At 37.2% G+C, this 15,457-nt stretch overlaps 1 protein-coding gene across 1 annotated transcript in view; it reads right to left on the bottom strand.

Annotated features, from left to right (window-relative positions):
* Nucleotides 1-733: 733 nt before the first annotated feature.
* Nucleotides 734-15,457, bottom strand: part of MSL2 (MSL complex subunit 2) — a 40,462-nt gene continuing 25,738 nt past the window's right edge. Inside the window, exon 2 of the mRNA XM_044252312.1 lies at nucleotides 734-4,638. Within this exon, the coding sequence (XP_044108247.1) occupies nucleotides 3,047-4,638 (1,592 nt within the window). The 3' untranslated portion in view covers nucleotides 734-3,046. The remainder of the gene's footprint in view (nucleotides 4,639-15,457) is intronic.

Below are 15,457 nucleotides of genomic sequence, written 5' to 3'. Positions count from 1 at the left end.
CTAGATACTGGGAATGAGAGGGTCACAGGTATCAAGAGGGACTTTAGCCTTATGTACTTTTAGCCTTATATATGATGTATTCTTTTAGAAGAATGTATAATTGATTGTTATTTGTGTACCTAGAACCTAATTTTTTTGAAAGGAGGGACAAAAGTTAAACTATCATCCAGTTATTAGATTCTGATGCTGTACTTTAAACTTAGTATTTTCTAAAACATTTTATATTTGTTACCTATGATATGGGAAAGGAAATTTTGTTTTTCATCTGTTGTAAAACTTTTACTTTTCTTCAGCAAGGTCACCAACGAGTTGTTTCAAGAATACTAAGATCACAGTAAAATAAAAGGAATTCTTTATCCTAGGACCATATTACAGCTCTGTACAGAAACACAGACTTACTGAAGCTAACCAAAAGTATAAATCACCAGCTCTGACACTTCTATCATCTGATTATGTATGTTAACAAAGACTCAAAAGAACAAATGAAAATGTGTCATATTAGAAGTTGTTATTGTTTTGATGGTTTCAAATCCTGATAAAGTAAATTCAGTTACTGCAGTAATAATTTCTCAATCATCCCTAGTTAGTCATTAGTCAGCATTCCTAAATAACTCATGGTATAAAGAAAAACAATGCAAAAATCAAGGCACTGTAATTAATTATTCTTCCCCAAATGTATATAAGATAGGCCATTCAGAGCATACTATCCCAAACTCCTCAGTATTCTACAACATAGAATTAGAAAACTAACATTTATTGATAGATTTAAGGTGTAATACAGGTTTCCAAAAATGTGGCAGTGAGAATACCAGCATAAAAAAGAGAAACTTGTGCTAAAAACAACCTGAATTAACCATTGGCAATATTACATAACAATCAAGGCCCTCACATACTAATGATTTCCGATTTGTCTATATTGCCAACCTCCCATGCATCAAAAAACACAAAACTAAAATTATCAAACTTGGGAAGCAATAAAGTACTCTATGAATTTTAAGATCATAATATTAGGAAAGTTTGGGAGATTTGCAAAATATATCCTAATCATCCATGTGTACAATCTCATTTCTAATCATTTCTGCAGTGATCATTAGTGAATAAAGAACAGATTTACAAGTTTATATAGCAGGGCATCTGGGTTTAACACAAAACTGTTACAAACTTTAGGCAAATACATGTTTCATAAGACACTGCTAACACTTAGAGGAATTAAATAAAATTCCAAAATTTGGAAAGCAAATAAAGACAAGACAACTAAGAAGCATTTTCCACCATTTACTCTTGTTATCAAAAATAGTTCAACTCTTCTTGCAAAACAAAAACAAAATAGTACATACTGGACACATACATCACATTTTTCTTCCTATGGCTTTAGCCCACCCCCACCCCACCAAGAGAGACAAAAAAAAAAAAAAAAAAAAAAAAGAAGAAGAAGAAAAGAAAAAAAAAAGGGAAAAAAAAAGCCCAACAACAACAAAACAATTCTACCTGACCACATTCACAGAAAATGACACCAGGATACACTACAAAACAGAAGGAGGTGTCATCTGCTCTGTGTCCAAAGGTTTCTTCTCCATGTCTTGTACTAGGTGAGTAACCATCATTGAACATGCTGTGTGCCAAATCAAAACATAACTTTACTTCAACATATGTCAGATCTCATGAGAGATGGTGAATGTAGTAGAAATTGGAAATTTTCCAGCAGTATTTTTCTTTAAATAAGCACTGTCAAAGCAGCAATTCTTTTAAATCATAAGGTCGTTTCTTTACAACCTAGTCAGTCCTTGTTTTATTTGGGCTGTGCTCTTTCAAGCAACTGACTAGATTACCCTTCAACAGAATGTTTGTGACTCACTTGTCTTCCCATAAAAATTAAAGGGAAGTCGTGAATTTAAACTGAAACACAGTTTGTGCTTTACATGCAAAAGAGCATTCTAAAGAAAATCCTTCTAGCTTCAAACCTACATAAATGCACAGGCTTCATAAAAATGCATTTTTTTATTTGGCCTCTATAAAGAAGCCCTCATAATGAATAGCACCCCAAAAAAGAGAAAAGGAGCATATTCAAAATAAAGTCTGTGAAACTAGAAGAGGAAACAAACAAACAAAAAAAAAATCAAAGAAGTGGCCAATAGCAATAAATATAACACATAAACCTGGGTAAGTTTGGGGGCATTATTTCAAATAATCCCAATTTCTAAATAAAAATTTTTATAATTTTTTAAAAATTCTGTCATATCCTATAGTCTAAATTCAATTACCTTCAGAATAAAACTGCTCTTCTCCACTTCATTTATCTAATTAGAACATGCTGAAAGTGAAGGTGTTCCAATTTTTTTCCCTAGAAAGGAGTCAGACTAACTATAAAAGTTATTCAAACTCAGAAGGGTTTTATCGCATAAAGAGCTAAACATCTGCAATCCTGACAGAATTTGTTCACTTTAAAAGACAGATTTCAACATTCTAATGAGGGGCAAATTTTCTTTCATAATACTGCTGATTTAAGAACTGCTACATACACCAGTAGCCAATTTTCATGATCAGAAATGGTATTATGTCAGCACAAAGGTTGAGCTGGACACATCAGCTTTTCAACAGGAGGAGCATCAATGGCATCTGAAGGCAGCACTGAGTCCCCTGAACTAATGGCTACTTTTTCACAAAAAATCAGCACAATCTTTTTGGACTGACTAGATACCACTTCCTTACATTTAATCATAAACTTTGATTATGCACAAAGCATGACCATAAACAATGAGGTTAATGTTATTTTCCTTGCCAAAGTTCATTTTGTATAAATCAGTTGCATCAGCATTTGTTCTCAAACTATAAGGTTCTGTAAGAACTAAGGACATATAGTTGTAGGGTTACTCCTCCATTATCTGCAAACTATTTCCCCGACACTAACACATATAACTTAGCAATGAAAACACTTGATACAAGTGATCTATATGCAGGAGCTCCGGCAAGTTAAACCAACAAAACCATAGCTGCCGTGAAACTGTAGCTATTTCCCTACCAGAGGTAGGTTTAAAGACCCACTGATTTAACAGTCGAATCTCATGTCTATAGCTTCATCCAAACTTTTATCATCATGTGTACTGGCAGCTAAAAACGTTGTTACTGGGGACCCTGTGACATTAATTACACTGGTGCTGGTACTAGCATTGCGCACAGCAATGCTAGTCACATTAATGCCCAAAGTGAGCCTGGTCTGCTCCAAGGCCTTTTCTGGCACAGCAAATGCCTCCAGCTTCTTCTCCCCATTGGCCATATAGGAGTTTTGGCAGCCACGACATATACAATCTAAGCAGGCTTTGCGGTTAGAGTAGCAAGGGCAGCGTTGGCCGCGGCATGTAAGAACACTTGGATTTTGAGTAGCACGCCCACATTTACACCCTTTCTTTTCCTGGGGTTTTTTATACACAGTCTTGGTAGGACTTCCTGGCATAAAATGGTGACTAGGAATCTTTTCCTTTACAGTTTTTTCTTTTTTAAGAATACCTGGCTTGGTTTTAGAGTGAGATTTCTTGGATCCGTGTTCATGACTCTTTTTCATGCTTTTAGTAGATAAAAGTACAGTTTTGCTGATTTTGGGTGTTGTGCCTCCATTGGGAACAGTTGCTATAGGTTGAAGAGAAATTTTGCTCTCCCGTTTCACTGTCACAGGGGCAGATGCCCCCAACGTTGGGCCTCGGATAATGGTAGAAATTGGAAGTGGCTGAACTTTCTCACTGTCACTTTCTGATCTGGATCGTTTTCTATTCAATTTTGCTACTTTTGGAGTTGCTGCTGTACATGATAACCCATGAAGTGCAGGATTGGTGGACATAAAAACATTATGGCTAAGAGACTGGGAAGAAAGCTGCAGAAAAGGTCCATTGGAGACAGTGGATTCCAAGTTGGGCTGCAAATTAGGGCAACAAACCTCTGTATTTGAAACAGTTTCTAAGCTGCGGAGCACTTCCTCAACACTCAGTAATAGAGAGTCACCAGGTTTTATATCTTCACTGAAACTGCAGATATCAATGCCTGTGGAGCATAAGTCAGTGGCTACTGTGTCACAGACAGGTGGCAAACTGTCAGACAGATCCTCAGTTTTTATGTCAACAGTGTTACATACATCAATTGTGTTTGAATGTTCAGGTGAAGGAATATTTATACCAAATCTATCTATTGAAAGCCCATTATAAGTAGGCAAACCATTGATAACAGAACTGCCAATAGCAATGCTGAGGGTGCTTTCAGATATTGGAGATAAACTAGCTTGAGGATCAGCTGTGGGTTCTGAGGTTGAAGGTAAAGGGGAATGTGTTAAACACAAAGTAAAGGATGAATCTGAGGGTTTTTCTGTCTCCTCACAAAACAGTGATCCATCATTAAGCAAAGCCAAAATATCTGAAGAACAGTCGACTGCTTCTATTATATCCCGTGCCAATGTAGTCTGTGTGATATATTCGCATAGTTTTTTGTAGCAGTTCACTAGGATGCTTAATTGCTTGTTTTCCTCAAATTGCTCATAGTCTTTGCACCAGCTACATGAAGGTTTCATCATCATTTTCTTGCCTTTACAAGGTTTGCAGACATAATGTTGGCAGGTGGAGTTGGTGGGTGCGATAGGATCTTGTAGCAAATGTCCTAAGAGGGAAAAAGGAGGAAAGCAAAGATTTTAGTAAAATAAATATACAATTTCATACACTGAAGTTAAGATGAGATTATAAGTAATCTATTAAAATTAAGATGGGTTAAACTCACTAGACCAGATAACAAAAAACATTATCTTACAGGAAATGGAAAAATACTCAATAGTGTGCTTCACTTCTATGCCATATTCCCCATTCCTTTATCTCAAACCAGAATCTTTCTTGATTCTGTACTTCTCTCCCAAACAGTACGTTCTGGTCCACTTTCTTATCCTCCTCTCCAAAGGGTACAGAGATGTGAAAATCAGTCACCAAAAGCACAAACTTGGCTTAAAACCCTTAGAACCTAAACCAAACACAACACTGTAATGCTACCATGTACTGGCAAAATCATACTGTTTATTTTGTATTAAACACTGGGAAAAAGAAATGAATAAGAGACACTTAGTCCCTACCCTCATTAAACATAGTTTACGGGTATTAATCAATACAAGGTCATCTTCATCCCCCCCGCCAAAAAAGTGTAACTCCAACCATTTTATTATATATACTAATTTAAAACTGAGAAGGCTGAAATGTTATGGTGAAAAAGAACTATGTTCATTTATCTAAAGAAAAAAAGGGAGTAATACATGATTAAGACTCAAATTCTCCTACAGAAAGTCAAAATGCAAGGACAAAAAATTATGCTTAAATGTATCAAAAAGAAAAAAAAGGGCATACTACCAGACTCCCAATTCTTCTGACAAATTCAAAATGACCCTAGTCATAAACCTCAAGTATCCGAAGCAGAACATCACATAAAACTGAAAATGGTCTCCCAAATTATAAATGACCTGTGTAGATTATGTAACAGGAAAGAGAAAACAACTAGATCCAGTCACTATTTCCACTCAACTCCACAAAGAAGCAATGGTTCTTGGTTCCAAATTCAGGACAGTTAGTAATAAACTCAAAGTAGCACCTGTTTCTCATACAAAATTATGTAGTTAGTACTCTGGCATGGAAAAGAAGATACCTCAGGCCACAGCCAAGTGAAATCAGCAATCCCTCTCCCTTAAAAGCAACTACAAACCTGCAAACTTTTGAGAAAATGAGTCATTTTCATAATCAAAGATAAAACCATTTGATAGGCATTTATATGTTTGAAAAACTGCTCAATTTCAGGTAACAACAGCGATAATCTGTGGTGGAGGTCCAGTTTGGGGCTGCCCAGTTCTCCCCTTCCATTCAGTTCCATCAGTGTTACCCTGAAGACCAGAAGATGCTGTGACAGAAGGGGGCTCCCTCCATTTAGTGCAGAGAATGATGCAGAGCCCCAGAAACATGATCACTGAAAGTGACTTCTCAGAGGCCAGCCAGCAGGAGAAGGCAAAAAGCTCAGTTCTTAACAGCCTGAGGTTACACAAGCCCACGTTAAACAGGACACAAACAAGAAGACAATTTACCTCAAGTTATCTATAATCAATGCAATCTTTATGAAAATGCCAGTGTCTTTTTAAAGAAATTTACTGATTCTAAAATTCTTATGGAATCAGAGGACCTAGTATAGCCAGAACAATTATTTAAAAAGAGCAGATTTGGAGAACTTATACTATCAAATTTCCAAATCATCTTTAAAGCTATAGTAACCAAAATAATGTGGCAATGGCAAAGGATAAACATACAAATCATATAGAACAAAGAGCACAGAAATTCTTACATTTACAGTCTACTGATTGCTGTGATGTGTGCCCAGATAATTCAACAGGGAGAGTATTTTCCACATCACGTTGGACAATTGGATATCCAAATGCAAAAAAAAAAAAAAAAAAAAGTAACAACAACAAAAAACAAACAGGAAAAAAAAAACCAACCAAAACCCAACAACTACTTAGATCCTTACCTCACAATATGAACAAACATTAACTCAAAACGGATCGCAGACACCTTATATATAAGACCTAAAATTCTAGAAGAAAAACAGGAGAAAATCATGACTTTGGGCCAGGCAAAGTGTTAGGTGTGACATCAATGCACAATCTGCAAAAAGGAAAAAGTTATAAAGTGGATTTCCACAAAATTAAAAATGTGTGCTTCAAAAGACACCATTAAGAAAACAAAAAGAGGGATGCCTGGGTGGCTCAGTTGGTTAAGCAGCTGCCTTCGGCTCAGGTCATGATCCCAGCGTCCTGGGATCGAGTCCCACATCGGGCTCCTTGCTCGGCAGGGAGCCTGCCTTCTCCCTCTGCCTCTGCCTGCCTCTCTGTCTGCCTGTGCTCACTCTCTCTCCCTCTCTCTCTCTGCCAAATAAATAAATGAATAAGAAAAAAAAAGATAGGGGTGCCTGGGTAGCTCAGCCAATTAAGCATCTGCTTTCAGCTCAGGTCATGATCCCAGAGTCCTAGGATCAAGCTCTAAGTCAGACTCCTTACTCAATGGGGAGTCTACTTCTCCCTCTTCCCTGGGCCTGCCCCTCTGCCTGCTTATGCTTGCTATAAAATGAATAAATAAGCCGCTGCCTTTGGCTCAGGTCATGATCTCAGGGTTCTGGGATCGAGTCCCGCATCGGGCTCTCTGCTCAGCAGGGAGCCTGCTTCCTCCTCTCTCTCTCTCTGCCTCTCTGCCTGCTTGTGATCTCTCTCTGTCAAATAAATAAATAAAATCTTTAAAAAAAAAGAAAAGAAAGAAAGAAAATGAAAAAGATAATCCACAGTATGGGCAAAAAAATATTTGCAAATCACTTATCTGATAAAGGGCTTATAACATGACTTATTAAAAAACACTTCCTACAAATCAATAAAGACAACTCAATTTTTAAAGTGGGCAAAAAAAAAAAAAAACAATTAGTGTGACAGAACACATTAATAGGAGAGACAAGAACCATATGGCCCTCTCAATTGATGCAGAAAAAGCATTTGACAAAATACAGCATCCTTTGCTGATTAAAACTCTTCAGAGTGTAAGGATAGAGGGAAATTCCTAAAATCCATCTACGAAAAGCCCACAGCGAAGATTATTCTCAATGGGGAAAAGCTGAGAGCATTCCCTTCCCTTAAGATCAGGAACAATGACAAGGATGCCCACACTCACCACTACTGTTCAGTACAGTACTAGAAGTCCTGGCAACAGCAATCAGAAAACAAAAAGAAATAAAAGGTATTCAAACTGGTAAAGAAGAAGTCAAATTCTCTCTCTTTGCAGATGACATACTTTATATGGACAACCCAAAAGGCTCCACCCCCAAATTACTAGAACTCATACAGCAATTCAGTAATGTGGCAGGATACAACATCAATGCAGAGAAAATCAGTTGCTATCCTATACACTAACAATGTAACTGTAGAAAGAGAAATTAGGGAATCGATTCCATTTACAATAGCACCAAAAACCACAAGATACTTTGGAATAAACCTAACTGAGGAAGTAAAGGATCTATTCTCAAGAAACTACAGAACACTTATGATAGAAATTGAAGAAGACACAAAGACAGAAAAACATTCCATGCTCATGGATCAGAAGAATAAACATTGTTAAAATGTCTATGCTGCCCAAAGCAATCTATATTTTAAACACCATTTGGACCAAAGTACCAACAGCATTTTTCAAAATGCTGGAACAAACAATCCTAAAATTTGTATGGAACCAAAAAAGACCCCGAATTGCCAAGGAAATGTTGAAAAAGAGAAACAAAGCTGGGGGCATCACATTGCCTGATTTCAAGCTATATTATAAAGCTATGATCATGAAGACAGCATGGTACTGGCACAAAAAAAGACACACAGATCAGTGGAACAGAATAGAGACCCCATATGGACCATCAACTCTATGGTCACTGATCTTCAGTAAAGCTGGAAAAAAACATCCAATGGAAAAAAGACAGTCTCTTCAATAAATGATGTTGGGAAAACTGTACTGCTATATACAGAAGAATGAAACTCGACCATTCTCTTACACCATACACAAAGATAAACCCTAAATGAATAAAAGACCTCAACGTGAGACAGGAATTATCAAAATCCTAGAGGAGAACATGCAGGAAGTTACCTCTTTGCCATCAGCCACACCAACTTCTTTCAAGACACATCTCCAAAGGCAAAGGAAACAAAAACAAAAATGAACTTTTTGGACTTCATCAAGATAAAAAGCTCTGCACAGCAGAAGGCACAGTCAACAAAACAAAGTAGCAACCCACGGAATGGGAGAGATATATGCAAATGACACTACAGATAAAGCACTGGTATCTAAGATCTATAAAAAAATTTCTCAAACACCCAAAAACAGATAATCAAATCAAAAAATGGGCACAAGACATGATAAGACACTTTTCCAAAGAAGACATACGAATGGCTAACAGATACAAGAAAAAATGTTCAACATCATTAGCCATCAGGGAAATTCAAATCAAAACCACACTGAGAAACCACCTTACACCCGTCAGAATGGCAAAACTGACAAGGCAAGAAACAACAAATGATGGAGAGATTGTGGAGAAAGGGGAACCCTCTTACACTGCTGACGGGAATGCAAGCTGGTACAGCCACTTAGGAAAACAGTGTGGAGGTTCCTCAAAAAGTTAAAAACAGACCTACCCTCTGACCCAGCAATTGCACTGGGTATTTACCCCAAAGATACAGATGCAGTGAAAAGAAGGGGCACATGCACCCCAATGTTTACAGGAGCAATGTCCACAACAGCCAAACTGTGGAAGGAGCTCAAATTCCCTGCTACAGACGAATGGATAAAGATGTGGCCCATATACACAATGGAATATTACTCGGCCATCAGAAAGGATGAATACCCGGTATCTGCATCAACATCAACGGAACTGGAAGAAATTATGCTAAGTGAAATAAGTCAAGCAGAGAAAGACAATTATCATATGGTTTCACTTATTTGTGGAACATAAGGAAAAGCATGGAGGACATTAGGAGAAGGAAGGGAAAAATGAAGGGGGGGGATCAGAAAGAGACAAACAATGAGAGACTATGGACTCCGGGAAACAAACTGAGGGTTTTAGAGGGAAAAGGGGTGGGCGGATGGGTTAGCCCAGTGATGGGTATTAAGGCAGGCATGTATTGCATGAAGCACTGGGTGTTATACGCAAACAATGAATCATGGAACACTACGTCAAAAACTAATGATGTACTGTATGGTGACTAATGTAACATTGTAAGAGAAAAAAAATGTAAAAAGAAGTCCTAAAAGTACATATAAATGGCTTAGTATAGAGAGCTTATGTACTTTCAAGGGACTGAAACTATGTACTTCACCCCTTAAAAGCACTGGAAATATCTGAGAACCATCTAATCAGTTGGGTTTTATCATATTTCTTAGAATCCCTAATATGAATTATGATTTACAATGTGATATATCCTTAAAAAATCTTTTAAAAGTAAAAAAAAAGCGATAATTAAAATCTTTAAGATGAAAAAAAAGTGAGCAAGAGATCTGAATAAACATTTTACCAAAAAAAAGGGTGTCTAAGAAGCACGTGAAAATATGCTCAAAATCATTAAGGAAAGTAAAACTTTACCACACAGCTTACACACCTATTAGAATGGAAAAATTCAAAATGGACAGTATACCAACAGCTGGCAAAGATGTGGAAAAACTGGAACCCTTCTGTATTACTGAGGAGAATGTAAAACCATAGATCAGATTGGAAAGTTTGGCAGTTTCTTAAAAATAATTTCTTAAAGAGTTAAACATACATTTACCATACAAACCAGAAATTCCGCTCCTAGGAGCAGGAGCTTTCATCTCTCAAAGAGAAATGAAAATATATGTCCATATAAATTTATGTAAAATATGCATAGCTGCATTATTTAGAACAGACAAAAAACGGAAAACAATCCAAATGTCCACCAACCAGTGAGAAGATAAACAAAATGTAGTATACTCATACAATGGAATACTGTTCAGCTGTCAAAAGAACTACTGGTACATGCTACAATATGATTAACTTCAAAAGTGTGCTAAATGAAAGAAGCCAGATGCAAAAGAGTACATTATTGGATTATTTCATTTATATAAAATGTCTAGAAATGACAGAAAAGCCGAAGTAGTTGTTGTCTAGGACGGGAACCAGGAGCAGGGATTAACTGTAAGGGGGTACAATGGAACTTTTAGCAGTGATGAAAATGTTCTAATATCGTATCAGGGTGACAGCTGCACAACTCTAAAATCTTAAAAAAACAAAAAAGAACATCTTAGACACCAGTAGTTATGAAATCCAACCTTCTACCTAATATAGGAATTCTTAGAGTACCCTTGACCTTAAATCAGGATGTAGGGAATATGAATATATAGATACGTTTATCTTAAAAGAAGAAGCACTTAAAAGAATAAAATGTAAGGTTAAACAATAATTACTGGGAAGGACAGACTAGACAAAAGTAAAAAGGAAAAGACTCGGCTAGGACTATTCTGGGTTTAACTTGTTTTGTAGCTTTTAACTCCCAATCCTTGTAAGTATTTTTACATAATTATAAAATAAACTAAAATTTTTAAACAACCCCTAGGGGCACCTGGGTGGCTCAGTGGGTTGGGCATCTGCCTTTGCCTCGGGTCATGGTCTCAGGGTCCTGGAATCAAGTCCCGGGAAGCCCGCTTCTCCCTCTGTCTCTCCCCTGCTCCTGTTCTCCCTCTCCCTCTCTCTCTCTCTCAAATAGATAAAATCTTTTAAAAGATTAACAAATAAAAGAAACCCCTAAAAATGAAAAGCAAAGCAAGTAACCTTAATTTCATATCAAACTGTTGGTATAACCATTCAGAGATTAACTATTTTAAATGACTTTATAACACAAAAAATTGACGGATCCTAGCATCCTAGTTTTGTTTTTTCAGTCATCACATTGGTGGTAGTAACATTGACAGTCACTATGAAGGTGATGATGTTTATTGCGGAATAAAGTAAATAAAGCAAAAAATTCCTGTAGTTCTGAATTTCAACTGGATTTATCAGTATGAATTCATGTTTTCATCTTAAGTGTGCATATTTCATAGCACAACACACCGAAAAATCCTGGAAGCAAGGGACTAACCCCAGAAGCAATGAATTCAGATAATGGCACTGAAAAACAATTTCCTGTTCAAAGAATTCACAGCTTCTGAGACAAATCACTGATTCCAGATCTGTGACATAAATTAGACAAGATGAGTTTTTTTTTTTTTTAAGATTTTATTCATTTATTTGACAGACAGAGATCACAAGTAGGCAGAGAGGCAGGCAGAGAGAGAGAGCGAGGAGGAAGCAGGCTCCCCGCCAAGCAGGGAGCCCGATGCGGGACTCGATCCCAGGACCCTGAGATCATGACCTGAGCCGAAGGCAGCGGCTTAACCCACTGAGCCACCCAGGCGCCCCAGATGAGTTTTGATTACATTGTTATAATGGAAAGTAAGGAAACTATCAAATATCAGGACTGTGTTAAAGGGACTTAGGAGCAAACGTGAAAAGGTTCCTGCTGGCCAAACATAAGAAAATCTGAGCATGCAACAGAATGCAGTAGATCTATCAAGTTCAGATCTTGGGAGTTCATGGATGGTTGGAAGGAGGAAGGGAAGAATAAAAAAAGGAAGGAAGGAAAATCCATTTCAGGATGCCAGTCACCCATTAGTTTGAAAAGCGGTAAATAAAAAGCAAGCATCAACCGTTTATTCTGATTTAACTATATATGAATGATACCAAGTAACCAACAGATGAAAAGTTTCTCTTTACAGAAAAAAATGCAGCTAATAAATAAAACAATATAATTTGAATGTCATTTTATAATCTCTAATGATCTGCAAATTGTACAAGCTAAGTGATAAGGATTGCCTTCATTCTGTTACTGATCTTTTTTTCACCAGTCATTCCAAGCAAAACTTCCCCTAAACTACCAAGCATCTTAAAGAATTTTTACACTGTACACATCTTTGTATTTCTCGCCGAGGTATTAGGAGAGTATTGCCTAATACTGAGAACTGAAGAGGCTACAAAGCATATCAAAAACTCCCACTTATTGATTCAAGACTTCACCATTACTGAGTTCTTAAGAATTTCCATCACCTGGCCTCAATACCTATTGGACTGCCCAACCATTCCCCAACACAAATATCTGAAACTTTAACCCACCGTTAGAGATATCTATACCAAACTTGTTTTGTGCACTCAGCTAACCATCTTAACTGTCAAAGGCTTCCCAAAGGGTTCTCTTTACACTTCATGATAAAGGTAGTTCCAGTGATAGGAGGGAGAAAGTAAAAGATTCAGGGGTTTCTTAGAAGTGGTTGTCAGCCATGTATTTATCTACTGTACGTCTGTCCCTAAGGAAACTCCTCCCTGCAAAATTAAGAAATGTTACATAACAGTTTTAGAATTGTAAAAATACATCTTACCCTAGAAAATAAAATGGATGGGCAATGTGAGTCAAGGGGAAATGTGTCACTCATTCGCAGACTGTACTGTTAAAAACTGGGCAGTATTGGGGGAGAATTTTTTTTTTTTTTTAAAGATTTTATTTATTTATTTGACAGAGAGAGAGAGATCACAAGCAGGCGGTGTGAGTCAGGCAGAGAGAGAGAGAGAGAAGCAGGCTCCCGCCAAGCAAAGAGCCCGATGTGGGGCTCGATCCCAGGACACTGAGATCATGACCTGAGCCGAAGGCAGCGGCTTAATCCACTGAGCCACCCAGGCGCCCCCTTGGGGGAGAAATTTAATTAATTTTATATCATATTCCATATAGTTTCACATTCAAGTACCAAAAAAACTTGTTCAAAAAAAGGTATCTTCGGGCACCTGAGTGGCTGAGTCAATTGGACAAACAGTTCTTGATTTCTGCTGGGGTCATGATCTCGGGGTTCTGGGATCAAGCTCTGCGAGGGGCTCCCCACTGGCCATGGAACCTATTTGGGATTCTCTCTCTCCCACTCTACCCACCAACAACCCCTCCCCCCACCCTATGTGCACTCTCTCTCTCAAAAAAAAGAAGAAAAAGTCTCAGACTTCAGACTTGAAAAATATTATCATTTGAGGGGCGCCAGAGTGGCTCAGTCAGTTCAGCGTCTGCCTTTGGCTCAGGTCATGATCTCAGGGTCCTGGGATCAAGCCCTGTGTCAGGCTCTCTGCTCAACCAGGATTCCGCTTCTCCCTCTTCCTCTGTGTTCTCTCCCAAATAATAAAGTCTTTTAAAATAAATAAATAAATAAATAATAAAAATGTATAATTTATAACAAAATAATTTCTCACTGCATTGCCTTGAATCCTTAGCTTGCAATGTATCACACGAATTTCTTCCTTTACATAACACAAGCTGTCCTGTAACTAAATGAATTAGGATACTATGTGCCTTAAACAATTACTGATGCTATATTGACAAAAAGACTATAGACTAAATATTCATTTTTACTCCTCACCTAAAAAAGTTACTAATTTCCTTGTCTGTTCTCCCTCTTATTAACTTTTCCCATCCCCAATCAGCCAATTATAATTTGGAACCAAGTCTTAGTTTTAGATTACCCAATGGCAATTCCAGGAATAGGTAACTGCTAATAATTTACTAAGATACTTAATATCAGATTTTTTAATGTTAATTTTATGAAATTTTTTATAATAAAATTTTCAAACAGAAAAAATGAGAAAATAGTATAATTATCCTCCATATAGATCACCCAGATTCAATAATTATCAAGACCATACTGTATTTGCTTCATCTACCCTTTTATTAAGTATTTCAAACAAGTCCCAGACATCAACTCACCTCTATATATTCATCAGTATAAATCACTACAAAGTACATCCTCTTTTGTAACCCACAATGCCATTATCACGCCTAAATCAACAATTTAAATAATATAAGCCATATTTAGCTTTAACTTTTAAAGGACTAGAGGGCGCCTGGGTGGCTCAGTGGGTTAAGCTGCTGCCTTCGGCTCAGGTCATGATCTCAGGGTCCTGGGATCGAGGCCCGCATGGGGCTCTCTGCTCAGCAGGGAGCCTGCTTCCTCCTCTCTCTCTCTGCCTGCCTCTCTGCCTACTTGTAATCTCTCTCTGTCAAATAAATAAATAAAATCTTTTTAAAAATAAATAAATAAAGGACTAGAAAAGGGCTTTAATTCACCCATCATAAACACATTTCATAAACTATACTTTTCTCAATAAACATACTTTTTAGCCACAGGATTCCCCCATTTTTAAATAGATTTAACATAGATCATTCAAATAATTACAGTAATATACAAAGCTTGGGCACTTGGACCAGCTGCCATGCATTTTATCCCTATCACTGACAAGAATCACTGACTGCGAGATTTACAAAGCAGCTTAAGTTTGAGAGAAAGACCCAAAGTGCCAAAACAAATAAGCAAATGAACTGTAACTAGGTCTCAAATCAGACTGCCCCTTCTCCATTCAAGAAAAACGCACTTCTCTGTGTAAAACATGGTGATTCACAGACCTGTACCCCTGGGGATAAAAATACATTATATGTTTATTAAAAATAAATAAATAAATAAAAATTTTAAAAAAACAAAAACAAAAACACACTTCTCCCTAGCATAAGCAAACAAGAGTATCATTACTCTCTTAGCAAACTCTACGTAACTGATCCCAATTTTTAAAAAAGCAACTGGCAATCCATTAACTTCAAAATACCAATGGTAAAAGTGGACATACTATAAATCTTATGTTGACATGTAGATTACCAAGTAAATTAGATCTTATGTCCAAAGAAAGATCTTTCTGCTTCTCCATTTTAACTGTGACAGCATTTAACTCCACTAGTATTTTCACCACATTATTGGAGGAAATTAAGTGTAGGGGGTGTGGAGGGAGGACACAAGAAAAAGTAAAACTG

The sequence above is a fragment of the Neovison vison genome, chromosome 6 (genome assembly GCF_020171115.1).
Source record: "Neovison vison isolate M4711 chromosome 6, ASM_NN_V1, whole genome shotgun sequence".
Lineage (NCBI taxonomy): Eukaryota > Metazoa > Chordata > Mammalia > Carnivora > Mustelidae > Neogale > Neogale vison.
Note: the sequence above shows the minus strand (reverse complement) of the source record. Positions and strands in the feature narration are given on the sequence as shown.